Below are 24,206 nucleotides of genomic sequence, written 5' to 3'. Positions count from 1 at the left end.
AAGTATCTAATTGATCACGCACACTTCTGTCTATTCACTGATAAAGTATTCCAGTATTCGCACTTGTAAAACACCGTTGGTAATTGCTGTCGGTTTGATTGCTGTAATCTCGTCGGCACGTAATATCTGTGGCACGTAGAGAGCAGGTCGTAATTTATAATTGAAGGCTACCATCATTGCACGCATTGTAGGATTACATCGAGTAGACACGTACATACAACTGTCGAGTGTCTATATCATATTTCGGCTATGAATTATTCATAATATTTAAATGTCCAGGACATAAGTAATCTGATATGTGAATAAATATTGTGCCTCACATATTAAAAGTATTCTTCTGAAATAATGAATTGATAAAATATAAAATAATCAATTGATAATCTAAATAATACTGTATAATAACAGAAGATCTTATATAATTTTTCTGTATTAGTTTCTCGGTAAATTTGACATTAATTATTAACTTATTGCAATTAAGATTTATTAAGTTTCTTATGTTAATATAGAAAATTCTTTTGTTGAATAGCAAAATATTAAGTTAAATAATATATTAAACAAGTACCCAAATCTTTTATATTATAAAATATTATTATATAGTATAATTTCTTAGATTATTCAAAATCCGATTTGGTTTATTTATTAAAATTTTTCTCTTACTCTTAGTTGAATATAAAATTGTTTGACATAAAATTTAATATTAAAACTACTCTTCGTTAGCTTCTGGTATAAGATGTATTTTTTTTCTGGCACATCTCCGATATCTTTGTTGCCGCTTTTATCACGCGCGTACGTCAGTAATGCTGCAGTGTCTCTAGTAGTATAAGACAAGAGTAGTCCTCCGTCCGACACGCTGCGACATTCATTCACCGCCGTAGCGGCAATTGATGTCGATCGCTTGGTTCGTGAACCTTTCACGAAGACTCGTTGGTCACATGTTTACGCAACAGGTTTACGGGGATACCATATTGACCAAGACGAGGTTGATTATACCCCATAAGAGTACGCGAAAGAGAAATCGATATGGACTCGCAGGAAACCGCGAACAGTGTAACCGAGCCTGCTTCGGGTCACGGAGAAACTATGGTAAGCAATACATGGCTAGATACATAGACTGAAACACGTACGACGATCATTAGCAAAGAATCTGTAATAATGACAGAGATTATGTTTTTTATTTTTTATTTGATCAGGTCTAAGCTTCAAGGCATTCTGACGCCTTTCCTTTGGGGTGTATTTTCTTTTCTATTCTCATTTTCTTCCTATGTTTGTACTGCATTTCAATAAAGTTATTATTATTATTATATATTTTAATTCTCTACATCTCTCTCGTATACAATACAGCTCTCATTTTTTTCCTTTGTTTATACTACATTTCAATAAAGTTGTTATTATTACTATTATTATTATTATATATTTTAATTCTCTACATTCTCGTACACAATATCTATTCTATAATAAATTAATAAATAAGTTTGATCTTGTTACGGATAAAAAAATCGAGGTTCCTTTGTAAGAATAATGAGGATCCTGCTAGCAAACATAACGTCGCTCGTGGCATCCCTCGAAGCGAATGAATCGCAGTCGGAAGCCGAGTCGTTCGTGGCTCGATCCCATAATGAGCCCGAAAGTAAAACGGTGGCAGGCACGGTGAAAACGGCACAGCGAGACGTCACCGACCCGCATTATCAAAAGATCGATAGACTCAGGGCCGCTATTTCACGAATTTCGACTCCCGAGTCAAGCAAACTGTATAGTTCTCTCTTTCTCGCGGTTTTCTACATTGTTATCGTAGTACGTTTTACCGTCGTCATGTTGCGGATTAGCCCGCGACACGAAATGTCGCGTTAGTAAACCGACAAAATTGAATTGCGAAAATACTAACGGCGATAGCGAACGATCGTCGGCACACGGCGCCGAAACGGTCGTCATTAGAAATTGAGAGCGCGAAAGTTAACGATCTGCAGGTTCAGAAGTTAACAGTTGTTAAGGATGACGCAGAAAATCGAGTCAACGTTTGTAGACCGCAATTCGAATCGCGGCATGGCGAAAAGATCGATGGGACTAAGGTCAAGGTTAATACTGTCGATCACACAATTTGTACCTCTAGTTGCGCCAATATAGCCTTCGGTTTCGTTTCTTTATGTGTCTCTTCAGTGGCCGCTCGAGTCTAGGACGTCTAGGATTGTAATCGCTTCGCGAACGTTTTCGGTATACCAAACCGCGCGTTTCAGACCCGACTATAACATATCGAATTAAAGTATCATAATTCATTTAGAACCATCTAACAAAGAGGAGATAAAATCAACATTTAAACGAAGGCAGAAAACTTGGAACAAATTGAATATATATATTCGTCTCCTGACTGCCTTCAAGCAGGGATCGGAACAGATCGCCGAGTTCAGATTTCGATGTCGGAAACGCACGAACATATAATCTCTATATTTACTCGGCGATAAAAGCGTGGCTGCTTTAAGCAGCGCCACTTTAAATTAATGACGATTATGTTCACAGCATCAAAAATGTATTTCACGAGATTATGATATCTTCAATTTCCGCGTTTTAATCAAACTATAAAGCAACGTGATCATAAAAATAATGGATTCGGTTAGGACAAACCGTCTAACGTATATATTACCAAATCGAGAAACATAAAATATTCACTACCTAGCTTTTTAAATAAAAAAATTATTAGTAGCTTGTGATGTAACGCGAACACGTCAGAGAGCTATTTCCAAGCTCGTCTGGTCTCTGTCAAGCTCATTTATCGTAGCGGACTTATTGATATGTACCTATTTCCGTACAGATGTACGCGACACGTACTGTATTCTTCCGCAGGTGAAGCCAAACGTTCCTTTACCACCGCAAGGATTTCAGGCGCGACCGCAAGGTCCTCCTCCTCCGAGAAATTCGATAAATAATGGTCCCATAGGCGCACCTCGACCGGGACCACCGTTACGACGTTTGGACAGCCGTTCCTCCCTAGGTCCACCGCCAGCCTCGGGTCAGTTCGTGCAGCTTAGGCCCTACGGTCCGCCAAGACCACCGGGGGGCTCTTTTCCTCCGAGGCCGCCGCAACCCGGACAGCTGCCTCCGCAACCCGGTCAGCTGCCTCCGCAGAATCCGCTGCTACCTCCGAATCAACGTTTCGTGTATTCCCCGGGGATACGAGGTCCCTCGCCGCCGCAAGGAGCAGGAGGCCAACGGCCACCCTTCATCGTTAATCAGCAGGCGTATCAGGCGCAGCAGCAGCAGCAGCAGCAGCAGCAGCAGCAGCAGCAGCAACAGCAACAGCGAATCGGCAACGATCCACGATTTCAGCGACCAGACGTCGCGCCTCCGCAAAACGAGCCGCGACGACCCAGCCAGGAATCCGTTTTCCCGCGGCCGTTGCTGAGAAATGACTCGTTGCTGAGCCTGCAGCGGCAGCACCTTTTGTCAAACGAAGAACTCAAGCAACCGCCCCGACCGCGTATCGTCATCGAGAAGATGGCGGACATCAGTGAAAGCGGAGCCGGTAAACCGGAGGGTTATCTGCAGCGAAAGAGGCCCGACGTTCGCGAGAACGGCGAGAACGACGACGACGACGACGTCGTGATGGACGACAAGAAGTCGCCGCGACACAATGGCGACGGTGCCCCTCCCGAGGGACTGATAAACGGCTCCAAGTCGCCTTCGACTCCGAGGAGACTCGACGACGTCGGCAGACCGGGCACGGCCACTGTCGAAAGTAAGGTGGAAAAAATGGATGACAAGCAAGACGTACCTTCAAGACCAATTTCTGCCAACATCGACAATACGGCGACGCTCGTTTCTCAAACTAGACCTTCCTCCGCAGTGAACAACGATAAAGAGGAGAAAAATGAGGAGGAAAAGCTCGCCGGCAGACTGCCGTCGGACAGAGAGATTAACGCTGCGTCCGAAGAACCGAGGAAGCCCGGCAGCCCGTACGACGCGCAGAATGTCGAGCAGAGCTTGAAGACTCCTCCGAAATCCTCGGACACTTCGCGATCCGCCACCCCGTCCTACCTCGACACGCTTCGGAACGCGGAACCGAATAGGAGTCCGGACAAATCGCGTTCCGGCACGCCGGCCCGACTGGAGCCACCCGGAGACGCGGAACGAGAGTCGAGGAGTCCGGTCAAGACGCCGGATAAGTCGCGCGCGAGCACTCCCGGGGCCGGCCTGGAGTCGCCCGGAAGCGCGGAGCAGGATAAGTCGCGTGCGAGTACCCCGGCCTCGCAGTCGGTCTCGCCGAATGCGGAAAGAGAGCCGGAAGCTGCGGCGAGAACGCCCAGCAGACCGCGTTCGAGCGCGCCTCAATCCGGAGTGGAATCGAGCAGCGACAGGGTTTCCGTCCAACCGGACAAATCCGCCGAGGGCACTCCGCGGATGAGGGAGCCCGGCAGACCGGCGTCGTCGTTGAGTTTGGCGAGCGAGAGAGGCGGCAGGTCGCCGAGGTCGCCGCGCTCGCCCACGACGCCGAATCGAGACAAGCTGTCGGCTTCACCCGAAGGTGTCAAGGGCTACGATAACGGACAGCAGAGAACGCTGTCTTCGAGCAGCAGCCCCCGATTACCGAAACAGACGGAGGACGGAAAAAAGAGAACGTCCTTCGTCGAAGACTCGGTTATCGCCGAAAAAATAAGCAAGACGGAAGTAACGAAGCCCACTACTCTAATGGTGAAAACTCCACGTGCGCAAACACCGGCGAGACCGGACGACGAGAAGAGAGCTGCGGAGAGAAAAGGTCCTTGCGCGCGAATTGAATAAGACGAAACTGATCACGATTCGTTTGCTTCGCAAATATCAATGTTTGTCTGCACGCTTCTTAAAGATTCAGAGGAGCTACAATATTTTCGTTCCTTTGGCTTCCCCGAGTTTCATATTATAATTGTAAAACTAATTTCCCACAAACAAAGTTCTATTTCTGTTACAGAATATTTAAAATTAGCGCGCGCGCTTAGCTCTCTTATTAAAATAGAATATGTTTTAATTTATTTTAAACAAATTGATGACTTTATACGGAGAACTAAATTAAGTATTCTATATTATAAAATTAAGTATCCTGTTCTATATTTGAGACTCTTGAGACTTTGCTTCGGTGCGGCGCGATACTGACGTATGCATGCATGTCTTCAACCTGATCATGACGATGTAGTAATATGTTGTTTTCTTTTTTTTTCTCACAGCGGTCCAAAACGGCAGAGCGAGAGAATCGGTTAGCGGGGTAAATATCTTAAATTATTAAGTCTATATTTGTCTTCTGCTCTTGTATGTTGTACAGTATCAGAAATATCTCCGATATATTACAATTGTCTCAAACAGGCGAGTACGGATGGAGGCGAGTACGGTGACAAAAGATCGAACGCTGGGTCGCCTACGAAATCCGCTAAATCACTACCGCGGACTCCCGACACACCTACGTCGAGCTCTCAAGATAAAAAAAGTAAGTAATCCTCGTTTCGTATTTAAAAACGGGGAGTTGATCTACACTTTGCGTAGAACAAAATCTAACATACGTCATCAACGCTATAGGTATTTCGATTACCATCCTAATATCCTATAACGTTAGTCCTCGTTTCATATACATTATAATCGCATCTCTTTTACATCGCTGAGAAATCGGACTGAATGCCATAGAAAGAATTAGAGTAAGGACAATGTTTAAAAAAAATCACATCACCGCCAACGTAACGTACGTTCTAAAGGATCTTGTGTCTTTTAATCTTCTGCAGAGGTGCCGATGAACAAAGTTCAAGTCGGCGCCGCGCCCTCGCCGAACCTGAAGACTGTACGATCGAAGATCGGTTCCTTAGACAACGCGAGTTACAAGCCGGGCGGCGGTAAAATAAAAATCGAGAACAGGAAGCTCGACTTCGGCAGCAAAGCGCAGCCGAAGATCGCCGCGAAGAACGAGAAATACGCGCCCAGCGGCGGCGACAAAAAGGTTGATCTCTTAATTTTGATCCCGATATTTAATTAATCATCCTATATTATCGATAAAAAGAATCTATTTCCACGTTTTGTGAAGAATATTTCTTATATGTTTTCCTCTCTGACGTTCGTCAGATATCAAAAATAGCAAATAGAAAGGCAAACACGCTTTACAAGATGTTATGAAACTTACTTACAGATCTCCCAAGTGAAACTCCAATGGAACGCCAAGTCCAAAATAGGCTCCTTGGACAATGCGACTTACAAACCGGGCGGCGGCGACAAGAAAATCGAAACGGTAAAACTCGACTTCAAGGACAAAGCAAAGCCAAAAGTCGGATCCAAAGACAACGCGAAGCATATTCCCGGTGGCGGCACTGTCAAGGTAAGATTCGTTAAAGTATATATAACTTGTAGTTCAAAACCGTTTTACTGTTTTACTGTAAGCCAGTTATATAAATTTTCTAGTTTATTAATCAATTCTTTTACCTTTTTCGATATACTCCTTGCAAAGCGAACATTGAATGTGAGATTCTTAGCTGATCGAATCCTTAGTTTAAATATAAAGTATCTCATTGTTTCCAATTCTAACGATATGCTTTGATTAATATCAGCACGATCATATCATACTCTGCATCGAGCAATTAACCTTGAAAGGAATTCTTAAAATAATTTATTGCATGCATTTTATATATGTATGCGTTTACATTCACATTTGTATCATTAGTCCTTTATCTTTGACGTTTCATAATTAACTGAACGAAGGAGCAATAAAAACTATGTGTATTTACCGTTGTACAAAATTACATAAGTTCTGATCTTCACACTTATTATCTTCTTCACGGACGGCTGGTTCGGTGGATAGAAGCTTAATTGCCATTAGAACGCATTACAAATGCAATGCTCGCTTCGTTCATTTTATGTCACAAATATATATCCCAGATAATTACCTACAAGTAATGCGCTCAAATTTCATTGCATGCGGAATGCTGGCATAGATATTAAAATATATATACATACATATACATACATACGTACATACATACATATGTATATCCCAAACAAAGTTATTAGTTTTGAAAGAAGAATGATGATCCAGCTAGAGAATATAGCTATACGTATTTTGACGATTTTAAAGCAGAATTCATAATTCCAAGTTGTATATTGTGGCCTCAAAGCCACGCGTTCAATTTGGATTTATCAATTATACTTTACAATAGTCCGCAATTTCTAGCGAAGGAGAACATTTGTTGGTCCATCGAGCCCCCATCAGCGTTAATTCCCTTAAAACCCGAATCAAAAAAACGTCATTGGAAGCCGCAAAACCCAATTGTGCAGCTAATTCGTACACGCATGTGTTGTCTATTGTCATTATTAACAAGCCATTGTTATTTCTTGATGTTCAGTCCGCAACTTCGCCAAAGACACCGCAGGAGACGAAGAACGACGTGAGTACATCATACAGCTAACGAAATAGCGTGCAAATTATAGGCGTGTCACGTGTCGCTTTTTCTCTCTGTCTTCCTCCGCTCCGCTCTTTTATCCATATTACGGCCCTCGTCGTTTGATCGTGACGTCATGATCGAAATTAATTTCTCGTACTTCGTCAAAATCGTGGAGGTAAAAGTAAGTAGAGCGAGAATCCTGCAAACGAACGCGTACGACGTATGCTGCACGTATACCGCATACACATCGATATTTCCAACACTGCAAAATCGCTATTTATAATCGGCGTGATAGATCAGCCGGTTTACCTCCACGATTTACGAGATACGAAAACGTGCTTATCATCACTTTGCAATAAAGTGGTAAAGTTCTATCTATATCGCCGGATATAGACGTGAGTAAGTAAAACGTAACACTTTGGATGAAAGATTTTTAGGCATGTATTTCTGCATGTTTCCAAATTTATTTAGACTCTAGGTCAATCGTCACTTCTCTTAATGTGCTTGTATAAATCTATAATTTCATTGACGAGCGAATATTGTAATAAATATGCTCCACTGTTGTCTATTTGACTAAAAAAAAACAGGAAGAAACCTCTATTTTTTAGCTTTTTATTTCTACTCTCCACTAGCCTCTTTATCAAATGGGATTTTATTAATAAGTGAATAAAATACGGCTCGTCATTTCATTTTCTCAGATCCCGATGCAAAAAGTAGACATCAAGGCCGAAAGCAAGATCGGTTCGTTGGATAACGTGAAGCACAAGCCGGGCGGCGGCGACAAAAAGATCTTCAACGACAGAGATTATCTTCGGCAGTCGAGCTCCAACGTCGAGAGCGTGAACGGCAGCGGGTCCCAGGTACATTTCTTCGCGAACTAAAAAGTCTTGAGAATAATTTCGTCACGGGAACTTTGTCACTTCTCTCTTGAGAACTTTTGCACGGCAGATTCTCTCTGGCGTGTTTCTCTCGCAGTGAAACACATCGCAAATACGGCGAAGGGTTTCAATACAATAACTTAGTTATTTCTCGAGATTTTTCGCAATTTAATCTGCACGTACAGTGCTTAAACACGCGTTGCATGCGTATTCGCAATGCCATACACAGCACAAATAGAGGCCCGTATTGATAGATAAATAATTGCTAAAAATAAATAGAGTAACAACTAAAACTATAAAAGTTGTATTGATTTATCATAGAAATTTATTTTTAAAAATTCTTTGATAAGATTGGTCTCCGAATTATAGAAATTTATTTGTTAATGTTTCATAATATTTCTAACCGCAAAACTGAGAGAATTCTTTTAAAAAATTTCGCGGGTTATAATAATGCCGTTTTTTCGCTAACCATACTCGTTTTCTGCATTGTTTACATCCGTTTTTATAGGAGTACAAGTGATGCTTCCTTATACTTTTCTCTATCGACTTGAACTATTTCTGCTGGTTGTTACCTTCGCAAAAAATGCGTCTATCGTGATTACGCAATTGCAATCTCCATAAGCAGATATTAAGGGTCATTATTTCTGCGCGTAAATTAATTTGTTAACAATAATGCAATTGTCGCCTTATTTTTCTAAATCTTATTTGCAAAAAAGAGAAACTGAAGAAACTGAAGAAACAATTAATAAATTATAAAGTTGATCGATGTTGAAGAAATCAATTCTAATAGGTATATAAAATGAATACATATAAATTACGCAATTGCAATCTCCATATCGTATTAAGGGTCATTATTCCTGCGCATAAATTTGTTAACAATAATGCAATTGTGCCTTTGTTTTTTTCTAAATCTCATTGGCAAAAAAAGGGAAATTGACGAAACAATAAATTATGATTAAAATTAATCGATGTTGAAAAAATCAATTCTAAATCAAATAAATGCAGTACTACGATACGAATTGCAGCGCAACTAATCAAATAAGTCGCATGAAACAGGATGGGAAAATTTATTTTGTGGGAGAGAATCTTTTGAAACGCTATCTCTGAATTATTAAAATAACGTTTAAAGGCAATATTGGAATGCTAGCCTGTCGCACAGCCTGTGAAGGGGTTAACGCGCTATTAAAAGAGGGGCATTTTTTTTATTTTACTCAGTCGATTTACACAGTTCGCAAGGATGCTGCCAGGCTTAATCCTGATGTCGTGTCTTGTGCCCGCAGAGCCCCGTGCCCTCCGGCGCGATCACCGGCAAGAACGGCCTGCCAGCCTCGGACGAGAACCTGAACCAGGAATGCTAGGTCACGAAAAGTCGGCCGATAGACCCGCTTTAATTATATCATTTGCATGTGATTAATCACGTTTATCCATCTTACCACCTTCCCCCTTTGGAGGACAAACGAGCGAACTGTCCTCGCGCGATCGAGAAAAACACTGAGGCGCACGGAATCTTCTCGAAAAAGAAAAGGGAGCACCGCGATCGATATCTCTCGTCTACGCGAGCGATAAAATTTGTGCGACGGACGGGCGAATTAAATCGACGAGCGAGGCGATATACGTTATCGCGTTGATTCGTTATCAGGTACGCGACGTTCCCGGGTATCTTCATCCCGCGTTCACCAGCAATTTTAGTTATATTTATAGAGAGATAAAACGAATACGTCATCGTGCGTTGCGTGAAAACACCCTCTGTCCATGAAAACACGTTCACATTTACGTAACGTAATTACGTAAGTGCGCAAATTGTAAGGCATATATAGAAGAAGCGAAAGAACTGAGAAAAAATATTTCACTTTGTTGTAATATACATATACATGACAAAGAATTGGAAAATATTTTCCATGCGCATTGGAGACTCTGTGTCTTTTTAAGCGATATGGCTTTCTCTGTCCAGAGATTTCTGTCGAATTCACCTTTACGATTTTCTAAATCATTACGCGTTTCTCATGCGCCCTCGCTACGTGAATATTAAGATTTGCGAACTACCGATTTTTGATACGCATTTGTGCCATAAACGACGCTTATCACGTACTCCAATTCATCTTTTTCATACACAAATTTAATCTGTTTCAATGCATGATATTTAATAACGGAGTAATTGCTTACGAAGTTAACAAAAAATGCGCGTGAAGATAATAAATCTACCGATAAAGAACAGGGCAGATTATAAATGTCTTCAAAGCTAAATGTCTTTAAAAGAAAATTTGCAGACAAGAATATGTACTTTTTTTAAATTTAATTTATAATATTGCTAATCTTACAGTTAATTTCGCGAGTGTAAAACTGTCTATCCTTATTACTTAATTTATCGCTAGTGTCTTATTCGCTTTCGTATCTGTAGAAGATTCCAATGAAAGTACAAAAATCACACATACACACATATACCCGTGCGTCGTAGTAACGCGCGCAGGAAGAACCATCGTGTCCTCTTAGGGGGAAATAGTCGTTATAGACAAACGCGCGTACATTAATTTCCGCATGAGGAAGTCATAACAGCCGACAATCCCTCAACATCGTACGTTGCATTTCACCGGGAGTTACGGGGGAGGGTAACGTCATCCCGCATATAATTGAATCGCGAACGACGCGCATCAGTTATCGTTCCTTCGTGATTTTTTAAACACGTGGTCGATTCGACGATTTCCGAAGGAGACGGAAAACTAGGCGGACAGCAATCTCGATCGACTGTGGACGAATCGTAAGGGAGCCGAGCGTTGCACCGGGCGTCGATTAATCGTGGATAACTCAGCTTTTTGCACCGCATCTATCACGCAGCTGCGGCCGCGATACATGAGAAAAAAAATTCGCGAGGTCGTTATGTCTCAGAGCTTCTACGCGCGCGGAGTTACTACCTTTACAGTTATTCCAGGATTGTGCTCGGTGCGACGAGAGAGACCGCGAGAAGAAAAGTGCCAGAAGAGCCGTGTAACGCCGCGCGGGTGACTCTCGCGACGCGAGACACCTGTCAGGTACATCGGGCCGATTAGCGAGATTGCGTTTGACGTACGACGGGACATATACGAGATATTCGTGTAAACCTTATTACTGTAGATACGTATTCAACACACATTGCATCCCACGACGTATATTATATATAAGGTACCGCTGGTGTGAAAAGGAAAAGATCATCGGGAGACGGATCGGGTGATGGAGTTGAGCGCTCGTCAGCGGAGAGGAGAGATCGATGACGGGGAATGCGTGCGGCTACGCTAAGAATAAAAATCTCTCACTTACGTCACTACACTACCTTAGGTACCTCGTGCAATTTACACGTCGCTAAAAAGAGAGAGAGAGAGACGAAGAAGGAAGTGAAGAGGGAAAGAGAGAGAGAGGGGGAGATATGTAACACACATTATTTACACTGTATCGCTTCCACGTGGATTATTAAGAGATAATTTCATTCGATTAACGTACTGCGATATTTCACGGAGACGGGGAATGGTAATTAACGTTTTAGATCCTCCGTAATTGTCACAAGTTACCACACTTCGTACTGAACGCAAATAGTGTAAACGACGCGCCCGCGGCGCGCGTCCTGATTTAGGCTCGCTCTGGAGAGGCATTACAATAATATTTTTGTTTTTAAATTTACATCCGTTCTTTTTGTCTCTCAATAACCCCGAATGTATCCTCCCCCCCCCCAACCAATTTTCTTTCGCTGAGAAAGAAGTGGCTGCATCACCTGTTATCTGTTCATTAAGAATTTATTTAACTTTATAAAAAAATATATGTAGAAGATAATTATTTACGCTCGTGTTATGTAAACACCAAAGACAAAACGTGCAACAAGAGATATGTGTAATCGTTGTCACGCGATAGGTAACATCCAGGAGCAAGATTACTTTGATTATATTCTTTTTAGAATTCATTAGAAAGTCCGTCTAATCTAATCTATTTAAGTTTTTAATTTATTAACATTACGATAAGGGCAATTCTTTAAAAAATAAAAAAATTGAAAGTAATGAAAATTTGCACCATTTGTATTAAAATATCTGCTTTCAGAGAATCATTGAATTTCCGCTTTCAGAGTTGGGCGTTTAAATTTAATTCTCGTCTGTTGGAGAAACGTAAAAAATCAAGAAAAATTTTTTTTAACGTTAATCAAATCTGTGAAAATTAATTTTTGTTTAATATCACATTTGGAATATAATGTGTGAACTCAAAAATTTAAATATACCAATTCAAACGCTAGAAACTATAAAACTACTTCGCAGGCCTGTCAGAGTTAAAAATTAACTGCTTCGTGCAAGATTTACAATACGGAGATTTAGTATCGACGTAGGCACGACCCTGAAACTGATTCCTGCTGCAGTTGAGCACACGAAACGGTACCGGCAAACACGAACAGTTCCTCAGTCTTTCCCTTATCGATACCTTTATCTCGTATACTAGAAGTATTTAGAAAAGTTGCCGTAAAAGGATAATACGCACAGCGTGTACCTCACTCTCACCCTGCAATTCACTCAAGGTCCGCAAAGCATCGCTACTATTCACCGCCTGTCAATCAAGGTCAGTTTGCACATAATACGTAACAAAGGGGTGCATCGAGTATTACTCAGCTCGCTGAGTGATCGATGTGAACGACATTACTAGATGCACCCAAGTATTACTCATCCTATATTTTCTCCTTGAATGTATTTAAATATAAATGATCGTTTCTGCTCACCCCTCAGGTTTGGACTTCCGCTAGGGATGAACCGAAGTCAAAGATCAGCGACGAAATACCCCAGCCTCAGCCGCCACCCTCGACGCCGACCAAAACACGTGGCGCCGTGTCACCCTCGTCCGTCGTGACGCCCCGAGCCGTCCGAAGCGGATTGGCCAGATCCCCGGAAGCCACGACGCCCAGAGGGAGACTCGCGCAGGAAACGGGGGGTGCTGCGACCCTCGCGAACGGACTCGCGTCCAAAGTACCCGCGCCAGACGTGACGAACAGCGGAGGCACGCCGAAGGGTCGCTCACCCGGGAGGTCGCCAACCTCCCCGCGTCCACCCAGCAGCCTGCGCGTCAGATCCGCCGGCGATAAGTCCTCCCCCGGTACACCTAGGCAAATATCCCCCGGCACACCTAGGCAAACGTCCCCCGGCACACCCAGTAGAATATCCCCCCGTACACCGAGGTCGCCGAGGAAAACACCGTCTCCCAAGGAGCTGCGTCTTCCGAAACTCGCGTCTTCGCCGATGTCACGATCAGAAGCAAGTCCGGCGATTGCCGAGAGTCATTCGAAAATCAGTTTACCGAAGTTGATCGAGCCATCCTCGCAATCCGCCCGAACGGCATACTAGAGCTATCGAATCAAAAAAACGCGACTGGCTTTCTAGCACTTTACTAATACAGAGTGCCACTCAGACTCGCAGGTTCTCTCATCTGCGACTACATTCCAAGTTGAGCTTTTCTCAATAAAAATTTGATTAATTAAAACTTAATTCATAATCTTATATAAATGAAAACTGTCTAATTTAAGAATTCGTATATGAAAGAAACCACGAGGTCTGGAGCATTCTGTTCATCTCGCAAAAATGAGAGTGCAAACTAGTTCATAACTTAGAAAAATAACGATAGAAAAGTCATAATGAACTACACTTGCTAGAGCAGACATCTTTTTTTTATTGACGAATCTAATTCTAAGCGAAGATAAACTTTTTTATTCTAGGACGAATTTCAACCGAAAAAATTGGCTAAAAAATAAACTGAAAATTCGAAATAAAACGGAACGAAGACTTGTCTTCGCAAGTCCTATTTTTCCAATTAAATCACATAATTTCCAACTCTGTATCTTTCGCGTGCGGAAGATTAATAATAGAAGTCGAAAACAGATTTATGAAATATCAACCAACGATATCATTTAATAGCTTTATGCATTAATTATTTATATCTCTTAATTCCTAATATTACGCACAATTTTCAAAAATATATATAAATAAAAAATATATACGCAATATATACAATTAAAATTAAAAAAATATAATTGAAATATGTCATTGTGCAATAAGTGGAGAATGGATGAGAAGGAGGGCATGGAAGATAATACTGATAAATCAAAAATTAATATATACATATATATATGTGTGAGATTTATAGTAAAAATATATATATATATATATCTATATTTAGAATCTAACATACTTTTGAACACACACTCGCAGTTTAAAATTCTCTCCAAAAATATTGCGCATTTAAGTTTCATGTAAAAGTCTATAAAAATACAGTGATTCAATCGGCCATAAATGTACACAAGTTTTTTTTTGGCAGTGGAGGTGGAACTAATTTGACCCCAGCGAAATAAGGATGATTTAATCCCACTCTTGCCGTAATCCTCTGATTAGGATCGTACGTCAGCATTTCCTTAAAAAAAAATAAAAATAAAAATAAATACATGTGTATAAAAAAAAACGCGCGCGCTCTCGCGAGGTGGACACGCTGGGTTTTCCCTTACTGAAATTAAATCTTTGGCATCGTTGTCGAAAGTGGGTAAAACGTCGTCTATGTTAGCCGCTTCCCATCTTGGGAATCTAGACGTGAAGTCTGGCAGCTGCGACACCCCCGGCCAGATCGTTTCGTCCGGCGTGCCGAGCATGCGAAATATTCTAAACAATTGATCTATCTCGGAGTCGCCGGGAAATAGAGCTCTCCTGGTCGCCTATAAAGATCGCATTACTTTGCAGGTTTTTCACCCCGACACCGCACGGAACAAGAACAATTTTGCTGAATTCAGATCTGAAAATAATCTTTGTTCAATAATCAAAATAATTTTATGCAAAAGTCAAAATAATTGCGAGAATATCAAAACGTTTTATAACAAAATATTTATCAGTTTTAACATTCCAACAAATTATTTTGATGATTCAACAAAAAACTATTTTCATATCTGTGTTTAGCAAAATTTGACGTTATTAATCGGAGCGAGCAAATCGGCCGTTCCATCCGAAAACGCTACAAGAGATCACTCTCGGATAACTTTCGTGCAATTTTCACATACCATTTCGGCGAATATACAACCGAGGCTCCATATGTCCAGCGCACAGGTGTACAATTTAGTTCCTAGGAGCACCTCCGGGGCGCGATACCAGAGGGTGACGACCTCGTGCGTGTAAGTGCGAACGGGCACGCCGATCATTCTGGCCAGTCCGAAGTCGGCCAGCTTTATATGGCCCTCACGGTCTATCAACAGATTCTGCGGCTTTAAGTCTCGGTGCAATATGCAACGGAGGTGGCAAAAGGAGATCGCTTTCAGCAATTGGGACAGGTAGCTCTGCAACACAAACCCGCCCCGGGTTATTTTTAAAAGATCCACGCGACGAAATCCACAACTAGCTTATCCGACATTACCTTAACGAGAGCTGGTTCTAGACCGCCCTTAACGGAATCTAACAGCTTTTTCAGATCCTGCTGCAGAAATTCGAACACGAGGTACAGATGATTGTTGCCGTCCACGACGTCGAACAACTGTATGATGTTTGGATGTGCGAGGTCTTTTAATAACGATATCTCCCTAATGGCGGTAGACGGGACACCTTCTTTTTCCCTGATTTAAAGCAGCACTATTTTAGTTTAAGCAAAACTGAGTGATTAAATACATTAAAAAAATACTCTTACAGGAAAGTTTCACTCTCCCTCTTATAACAAAACTTTCCGCTTGAAAAGTTTACTTATAAATCTCTTATAATACTTAAAACGTCAATTGTTGCATTCAGTGGGGGAAGACAAATCTAATAATATAATATAAAAGCAATTCTGTTAATTTCTGTATACCCAAGGGAAAATGTTATCTTCGATGAAAATGCTATAATTGCAGAGGATACACATATGCATATACCCAAGGTTTTTTTCTCAAAAATAATCCTCACGGAACGTGTCTTATTAAATTAATGATTACAGTGTATTAAATAAAAAAAATATATTAAATCAAAAACCAGGCGAGCATGGCACAATGGGACAAGCTGAATAATGTGGTGCTACGAAAATTAGTGTAACGTGGCCCCCGCAGATTCAGCTGACCCCAATATGCAGATTGTTAGCAGTGTGTTAGCAGTGCACAAGCAAAAGCCCAGCTGCAGTTATATTGCAGTTCTGCAAATTTTATCATTTTTTTTTAGCACATATGGATAAGGGCCGAATTAATTTCAAATTAATTTTGTAAGGTCGCGGATGAATCAACAGCGCGCAATCTTAATTTAAACATTCGATTTAGAGGCTATTAAATTTATATATACACCATTAAATATCTAATATATGTTACTAAATTATTCTTATGATTCTTCACCTCTACAAGGTAGCCAATAAAATCAATAATAAAATTTATTTGCACGAAAAACGCATGGTAAAATTGTTAAAGAAAATTGGCAAATATTATAATTACTTGTAAAAATAATTCAAATATATATTCTTGCGCCTAGTTTCAATTAGTGCTTTTACACAGATATATATTTGTAAGTGAAGAATGTAGAATATTTTAATAAATAATACTGTATCAAAAATAAAAAAAAAGAGTAATAATAATGTAGTAATGACAATGTGGAAATTATGTTCCAAGCTAGATTAATAAAAGATTAATAATCATGTTATACAAATCTACATATAAACGATTTAAAAACATTTTTTTTAAATATATGTACATATATGTGTATTTTCCATTGAAAAAGCACAATTAGTTAAACTAAAAAAAGTTAGTATAACATTAATATATTGATTGTGTATGATTAAGTATGTAAAAGAAATAGGAGAAAGAAAAGGGGGGAAAAAGTACTTTTCCTTTTTAGTATAGTTCCTATTATCTTAACAAGAACGATAAAAGATAAGGGTAAGATAAGGGAGTACAGTATAATTTTGAAGAACAATTGGCAACTGATCAAACAAATGATTTTCTATTTATATCATCTGCTCTCATCCAGATTCTGCCGAGTTTCTGATAACAAAATTATTGTACATGAAACACACACAATCTTTAAAAACAAGATCCTGCCTGACTCTGGCATCCTCATCCGAGAATCAAGATCACCCTGGTCCTGCGTATACAGGATGACATTCTGAACGAGTGAAAGAGAGAGAGGAAAGGGAGGAGAGAGAGAGAGAGAGAGAGAGAGAGAGAGAGAAGCGACTTGTTTATATTTCGTAGTAAATTTACGGAGCCACACGTACGTTTCTAGACGGATTTTCTTGAGCGCCACCAGCTTCCCGGTCAGCTTGTCCCGGGCCTTGTAGACCACCCCGTACGTTCCCTCCCCTATCTTCTCGATTTTCACGAAGTTGTCCATAACCTCAACGTTCCCGCGCTCGTCGTCGTCGCCGCCGCCACCGTGAACCACCCGGGGAGGACGCCGCTCCTCGGCAAGGGCCGTCGCCGCCGTCGCCGCGCCTTCCCTCACCTTTTCCACGGTTGACGCCGTCGTTGCTCCGTTTCGCCCTGAGTGTCGCCGACGCGCCGGAACGGATCAGGTGTGCGGATCTCAGCCTGCCTGACGCTCTATCGCCGGCACCGCCTGTTTATCAACACTGTGCGCGCCGTGTGGAACTGGAGTGCGGAGCTACGTGCACTCTCAGCTCTCCGTGGCCGCCAAATGTGCGCGCCCAAAGTGGCCATTTTTATTTTTTACCTTTCTAGAGGGGGATGGTGAGAGGAATCGATACCGGGAATCGATGGACTCGCCGTCGCTGACGGCGAGATCGATGGTCGTCGACCCGCGTTAAATAATCGCAACCGGGGGGTGAACGAACTCCCTTCGGTCTCGCGCGCGCGCGCGGTGTCGCGTCGCAAAAAAAATGTAAACAATCCTCATCGAGCGCTCATTGATTCATCGTGAAAAGAAAAATCGATCGCAAAAAATGAAGATTCTATATTTATTTTATTTTGATTAAAACTTCACTTTGCGATGCTCTAAAATATAAGAGAAATTCAAATAGTTCTATTCGATTTTTAACAATATCTTTCAATGGATCTCGATTAAAAGGATATGATCACTGAAAAAAATATACTTGCAGTCGATCGCTTCGGAAAAGGATCGGCGCTGTCTCTCTTTTGTGAATTCGATATTTTTTTTTTTCTAGACGATAAGAAAAATCTTTCTCGATCCTAACTGTATTGAGGATCTTTCCCTGATATTAAATAAATAACATATCCGAACCTTCATCTATTTATTTATCGCTATCGCTACACGCGAGCTCTAACAATTGGCAACTCTATCGTTCGCAATCGTTCAGCCCTTGATATTTCTTCGTGCAATAGCATATATATATATATACGCTTCTCTATATCACACAAACTAAAATCCTTTAAATCCTCGTGCTTAACATGTATTCGAGATTGTTTGCCATCCGTCGGAATGCGCGAGTATCGGAATTAAACATAGCATCGTCGGGATCCAATTCGTCTCGAATCACCGAATTAGACGACGTCGCGAATTCTCCGGGGTAGATATATGTATATTATAAAGGTCGCTCCTTGTAGTCGGGTTTTTCCACACTTTCTACCTTTCGCCGCTCAATTATGTACGTCTCCTTTTTTTTTTCTTTCATTATTTTAACTCGAGAAAGTGTGATTTGTAACGCGGTTACAAAGAACGGACCTGTTGAATCAGGACATTCGGATTGTGAGGAGATAAATCGAATATAATTCGAACATGATCTCTAACGTGTATACAATACAATGGGATTTCCGTCACCTAAGATTGTCGAAAAACACTCGGATCCTCCCGCGCGCCAAGCATCAGATCTTTTTTGATTTCGAAAGATTCCCTCAAGCACGCACGTTACATTAAGCGCCGTGTCTGCAATGAGACACTAAGACTTAAGAAAATTGATCAGTCACAATCGATTACTTCTCTCACGCGAGATGAATAATCGACTGTGATCAGGAATCAATTTTCTTAAATCTTAAGTCTTTATAAGTTTCATTGTACGCCGCATTACGGATAATATAATCGGGCGCGCGCTGCGCTTACGTCGTTTTCACCGCGCAGTTAAACGCAGAGATGCGTGTGAATCCACTCCCATACGCATTTCTTCGACTGTTCTCAGCTCTCTCAGGACATACGTACAGCAGTTAAGTCTAATCACGAGTAGAATGATTACGATACGTATTTTTTTTTCTTAGGTAAAAATATGTATGTAGGAATGACGCTACCGTATATATCCTCGCACGTGGCCTCTATTTCGCGGACATGCGAAATATATGCACTTTTTTTTTTTTTACCAAAGCCGGAGGAAAGAAGCGAGATGAAAATTGGAATGTTTACGTGATTCTTCATCTCGTACGCTTACGTCGGAAGATATACATCCCGCGAGTTGCTCTCTACCATTCGTGAGACGTGATCGGCATAAAACTCTGTGAATTTGTGCGAACTCGAGCTGTTCGTTAAAAAACGATACTGGATTAAGCGGCGTCTGCAATTAGAGATTTAAGATTTAAGAAAATTGTTCACAATCGATTAATCTTCTCTCAAGATAAATAATCCACTGATTGGTAAATTTTCTTAAAGTCTTATTGCAAACGCCGTTTTATTCGTCAGAGCGACGTCCTCCAAATATCGGGGGAAAAACTCTTCAAACGTGCAACGTCAAACTACGATTTTGTCGTTCAATAACGAATTCTCATGGATCTCGTTCGGTTCTCGATTAATTGTATTATTATAATTTAAACAATACATGGATAAAGCAACGAGCTCGATTCGTTATTGAACCGTGAAGACGCGATATCTTATAATCTGGTATATCTTAGAACAGCTGCTTTTTCCAGGCGGGGAGACTCGCGAAAACGTAATTATGGCGAGATTCGTTCCATCTACGTCTCACGCGACGGGATTCGGATAGAAAATATGCTATTATTCTCTAATATCTAGAATAGGGCACGATGTACAATATTTCCATGAACATTGAATTCACAACACGTGTGTCTCTCGTAAAGTTTTATACTTATATTACGCAGATCGTCCGAGAAAGAACCTGGAAGGGCATTATCTCACGAGAGAGGTATCAGTCAAATAGTGTTTTCACGAATAGAATACAATTTCCACTATAATTGAATCCGAGGTGCGATCGTAAGTCCAGTAACATTCGACAAGACGATTTAAATACTCTCTCCCTTTGCCTCCCCCCCCCCTTCTCTCTTACGACCGCAAAAGCTTAAAAGCCTGCGAGGATCCATTAAGAAGTCTGCATTATGCAAGAAAGCGAGACTATTATAAAGTTCTTCAATAACTTCCCACCAGGCTGTCTAGGACATCTTATATATTCAGATTATGCGTAAGTTTTCTTAGAGTGCACAATTAGCGTAGAATTTAATTTCAAGCAAAGCACTCTCGCGTCGGATACTCTTGGCGGATGAAACTTGAAATACGATAGATTTCACATAGTCGCTGATTACGGTATTACCATAGGATAAATATTACTCGATTGGTTATACATTTTAAGTATATATGTAGTTTCTTAATATTTGGTATAACACGTATGCGATATCGTAAGCAAGCTGCCCGAGGGTAAGCCAAGTTTCATCCAAACTAGATATGGATTCGTTAATGTAAAAGTTTACATTACGATTTCTTCGGATTATTTTGATTACAATTTCCTAATAATAACAGAAGTTCATATATATCATAACGCTCTGTAGAATATTTTAACATATAAAAAAAAACAATCTCGTCGCAGACGTAAATATATTATAAAGTTATCTAAAAGTACTCAAAGGTGATATGACAGAATCTTTACTCGGGAAGATATAAATTTCTAGATATCATTGAATATAATTATAATATATACTTATGTATATATGCATACATCTAACACGATTCATTTATATACGGGAGAAAAATATGATTGCCAAGATCGATGAATGATTATCTATGCTTCTACCATGATAAACTACATTCTCTCATGAAAAAATATTTAAAAAAAAATTAATATGCGTGTTGCACTGTTTTTTTTTTTTACGTCGTTCTAATATTCTTTAGAATGGTATCCGAACTGTGGTACTAAACAACACAATGTTATGACAATGTGCTAGATTTTCATCGCCAACTTTCGTTACCGTCGAATTGTCGAAGGAAATAACGCAACGAAATTTAATAGAAATTTATACCTACATGATGTTTTCTGTCACTAGACTACAAGGCGCATTGAGGCTTGTTATGAGTGTCCCAAGTTTATGACTAGAGCACACATTTCAGTTATTTATCTAACTCATTCTAAAACCTACGACTGCCCAGTTAAAAAAATGTATTAATTTCTCTATTGAGCATTACACATAATTAAAAGAATTAGTGCATTCAAAGAAAATGATTGAATTGTAGCCGTTGGAAAGTATGTTGATATGACATATCCGGGCAATCAAAAATAAAATTAATTTCAGTTTGTCCTCCTCGTGTCGCAAAAGTCTCATGAAATACGTATAATACAAATTAAAAGAAAGATTATTAAATAATTCTTTTTCGGATATATCGTCGAACTAATATAAATAATTCTGCTGCGGAAAAATGGCTCTTGCAGCTTTTTCCTGTGGATCTAATTGATTACGGTAACGCCTTGCCAAGAAAGCTGCAATCACCTGAAAAGGTTTAAATTCATAAGATTCTGAGGGACCCGGCAAAGAAGAGCAATGGGAAAAGTACAAACGTTATAGACATTGCTATCGTATAAATTGCCGCATGCTACGTACTGCACATAATTTACTTTTTTTTTTTTTTTTTTAGAACATTACGAATGAACATTAGCGAATGGATATCTGAACCCGGTAATGCTGGAAAAAAAAAAGATCAAAAGACCACAACCGACATGTGAAGCCACCCACCATCTGTTAGGAGGATCGTATGAAGTGACAGAGGACATGGCGATGGTGTTAGACTAGAGGAAAGCACTAGGATTAGCTCGTGGATCTTTCTGGTTCCTGTACCTCACGGTCAACCATACACCAACAAACTGTAATCGGGCACACGTGTTAGCATTAGCAAAATGATACTTTCATCATAATCAGTGAAACACAATGTGGATATAGTGCACTTTTAGTTATATATATAGATAAACTTTTAAATATATGTTAAATGTATATTAAATATATGTTAAACAAATCTTAATATATATTAAATATATATTAAAATGTATAATATATATATTAAATAAATCTGTGCAATATTTAACTTCGTATCCTGTACAATTTTGTGCAATATATGACAAATGAAACGAGTCGTTTGCGAAATCTTACCTCCGTAAAGCTAAAGAATAATCCTATACTGCCACATAATTTGAACGCATAGTCAATGGTGGACTGCAGTTTGTGCATACACGTTGGACAAGGTGGACAAGATTGACCGACATCGATGGATGGACAACAAATTTTCTGTAAAAGATTTCAGTTATTTGACAATGCATTATCATTGCGGATGTCATATGTTTTTTCTTTTTTTTTTTTTGCTGCAACTTACACTGACATCGCAAGATATACCCGATTGGTCAGTAGTGGTGTCATTAAATCCACAGCAGTTAAAGGTAGTCTGAACTTTCGCTCTTAAGTCAGGTCCAACACGTCTCCAACCCTATGCACACAATTATCAAGTCATAATTATCTGTCCTACAAATAATATACAATCGCCATGCCTTCTGAACGGAAAAAAAATTTACCTGTTCTGCGAGTTGTTCTTGCTGTTTGGTGTTCACAGCAAGGCAGGCGCAGGCAATGCTGAATTGAATCAGGAACAAAAGGAACAAAATAAGCATGTACTGTAAAATTCAATTAAGGAAGTATACCCATTTCTTTTATCGAGAATATATCATTTTGTATCGAGATATTTAATAAGAGTAAAAGACTCTAAAATATATTAAACATTAATAACATTATTGACATTATTAATGTAATGTAATAAGATGCAGATGTAAAATAGTAAAAAATTTCATTATCTAACAAAAAATATATTATATAATAAATGTTCTCTTCACAAATCAGATTTATAACAATCGCAATGGAAAAGTCAAATCAGAATACTGATTCTTGTTCATGAAACTTACAATTAACATCGAAACTGCTCTTGCGGAAGCTATCTAACAAACAATATATTCTATAATATAACAAATGCTCACAAATCAGACTTACGACAATCGCAATGAAAAAGTCAAATCAAAATACTGATTCTTGTTTATGAAACTTACAATTAACATCAAAACTGCTCTTGCGGAAGCTATCTAACAAACAATATACTCTATAATATAATAAATGCTCACCAATCAGATTTACGACAATGGTAGAGTCAAATCAGATTACTGATTCTTGTTCATGAAACTTAACTGTCGAAACTGCTCTTGCAGAAAAGGATACAAAGAACAATAAAACCTGATGGTGTTTAACCGCACCGATCAGGCCCAGTATAGAAATGAGGAACAGGATCACCCCGCATGCTAGGATACCGCCTATAATGGGGAGATTCGTAACTAAGGCGGACGCCCTTCCATATACAGCGACTCCTATTAATATAAAGGCAACAACCTGCAAGAGAGAAAAGAAAGGGTAATTAAAATACGGACTGTCCATCGCAGGCGTCTCCTGCGAGGCGCCGATACGAAATTGGCTCTCTGTTTACGACAGACGTCAGGTGGTGTGATCCGAGGCTGATACATTAAGACTTGCGCATAATCCGGGCGCCAATTGTCAGCCCACGTTCGCGGCGATTAATCCCTCTTACGTGCGCGATGGTGCCAGGAATAAAATGCTCGGCGAGCGGAATTCCGAGCGGTTTCACGAGCGCGGCGAGATTCGCGATAATTCTTTACGCAATTATCCGATGAAGTGAAACGTCAATGAGCGCTAATAAGATTACGTTCGTCTTCCCTCTCTCTCTCTCTCTCTCTTTCCTCGTCATCGCGCATCGTGTCGCAATCCCGGGGAAAAGGCACGGGAACGGAGGAGAAGGGCGCG

General features: G+C 40.3%; 4 protein-coding genes across 8 annotated transcripts in view; 2 read left to right on the top strand and 2 right to left on the bottom strand.

Moving 5' to 3' along the window:
- The first annotated feature begins 1,020 nt into the window (after positions 1–1,020).
- Positions 1,021–11,905, top strand: LOC105456534 (microtubule-associated protein tau). The gene is made up of 9 exons (XM_011700641.1): positions 1,021–1,083; positions 2,836–4,747; positions 5,190–5,227; positions 5,326–5,446; positions 5,736–5,947; positions 6,134–6,319; positions 7,341–7,382; positions 8,078–8,239; positions 9,538–11,905. Exons 1-9 carry the CDS (start codon positions 1,021–1,023, stop codon positions 9,613–9,615), a joined length of 2,814 nt encoding a protein of 937 aa, XP_011698943.1. The 3' UTR covers positions 9,616–11,905.
- On the top strand, positions 11,132–14,023 carry LOC105456600 (proteoglycan 4-like). Its single transcript, XM_011700778.1, has 2 exons — positions 11,132–11,194; positions 12,988–14,023. The coding sequence occupies exons 1-2, from the start codon at positions 11,132–11,134 to the stop codon at positions 13,597–13,599; spliced, it is 675 nt and encodes a 224-aa protein (XP_011699080.1). The 3' UTR covers positions 13,600–14,023.
- A 195-nt stretch (positions 14,024–14,218) lies between these two features.
- LOC105456532 (cyclin-dependent kinase 2-like) lies at positions 14,219–17,581 on the bottom strand. Its single transcript, XM_011700640.1, has 5 exons — positions 17,453–17,581; positions 15,644–15,839; positions 15,294–15,566; positions 14,751–14,954; positions 14,219–14,659 (listed from the first exon to the last, which is right to left on the bottom strand). Exons 1-5 carry the CDS (start codon positions 17,566–17,568, stop codon positions 14,528–14,530), a joined length of 921 nt encoding a protein of 306 aa, XP_011698942.1. The 5' UTR covers positions 17,569–17,581; the 3' UTR covers positions 14,219–14,527.
- Positions 17,582–18,428: 847 nt separating this feature from the next.
- LOC105456529 (tetraspanin-13) overlaps positions 18,429–24,206 on the bottom strand; it is a 6,432-nt gene continuing 654 nt past the window's right edge. The window contains exons 1-6 of one of the 5 annotated variants that reach the window (XM_011700635.1): positions 23,879–24,104; positions 23,610–23,777; positions 22,919–23,017; positions 22,723–22,833; positions 22,503–22,637; positions 18,429–21,848 (exon numbers count right to left, since the gene is read on the bottom strand). In XM_011700635.1, the coding sequence (XP_011698937.1) occupies positions 21,750–21,848; positions 22,503–22,637; positions 22,723–22,833; positions 22,919–23,017; positions 23,610–23,777; positions 23,879–23,908 (642 nt within the window). In that variant the 5' untranslated portion in view covers positions 23,909–24,104 and the 3' untranslated portion in view covers positions 18,429–21,749. Of the gene's footprint in view, positions 21,849–22,091; positions 22,220–22,502; positions 22,638–22,722; positions 22,834–22,918; positions 23,018–23,609; positions 23,778–23,878; positions 24,105–24,206 lie in introns of those variants that run through there. The other 4 variants (XM_011700636.1, XM_011700634.1, XM_011700633.1 and 1 more) reach the window with 4 other exon arrangements.

The sequence above is a fragment of the Wasmannia auropunctata genome, unplaced genomic scaffold, assembly GCF_000956235.1.
Source record: "Wasmannia auropunctata unplaced genomic scaffold, wasmannia.A_1.0 LD335634.1, whole genome shotgun sequence".
Taxonomy (NCBI): Eukaryota; Metazoa; Arthropoda; class Insecta; order Hymenoptera; family Formicidae; genus Wasmannia; species Wasmannia auropunctata.
Note: the sequence above shows the minus strand (reverse complement) of the source record. Positions and strands in the feature narration are given on the sequence as shown.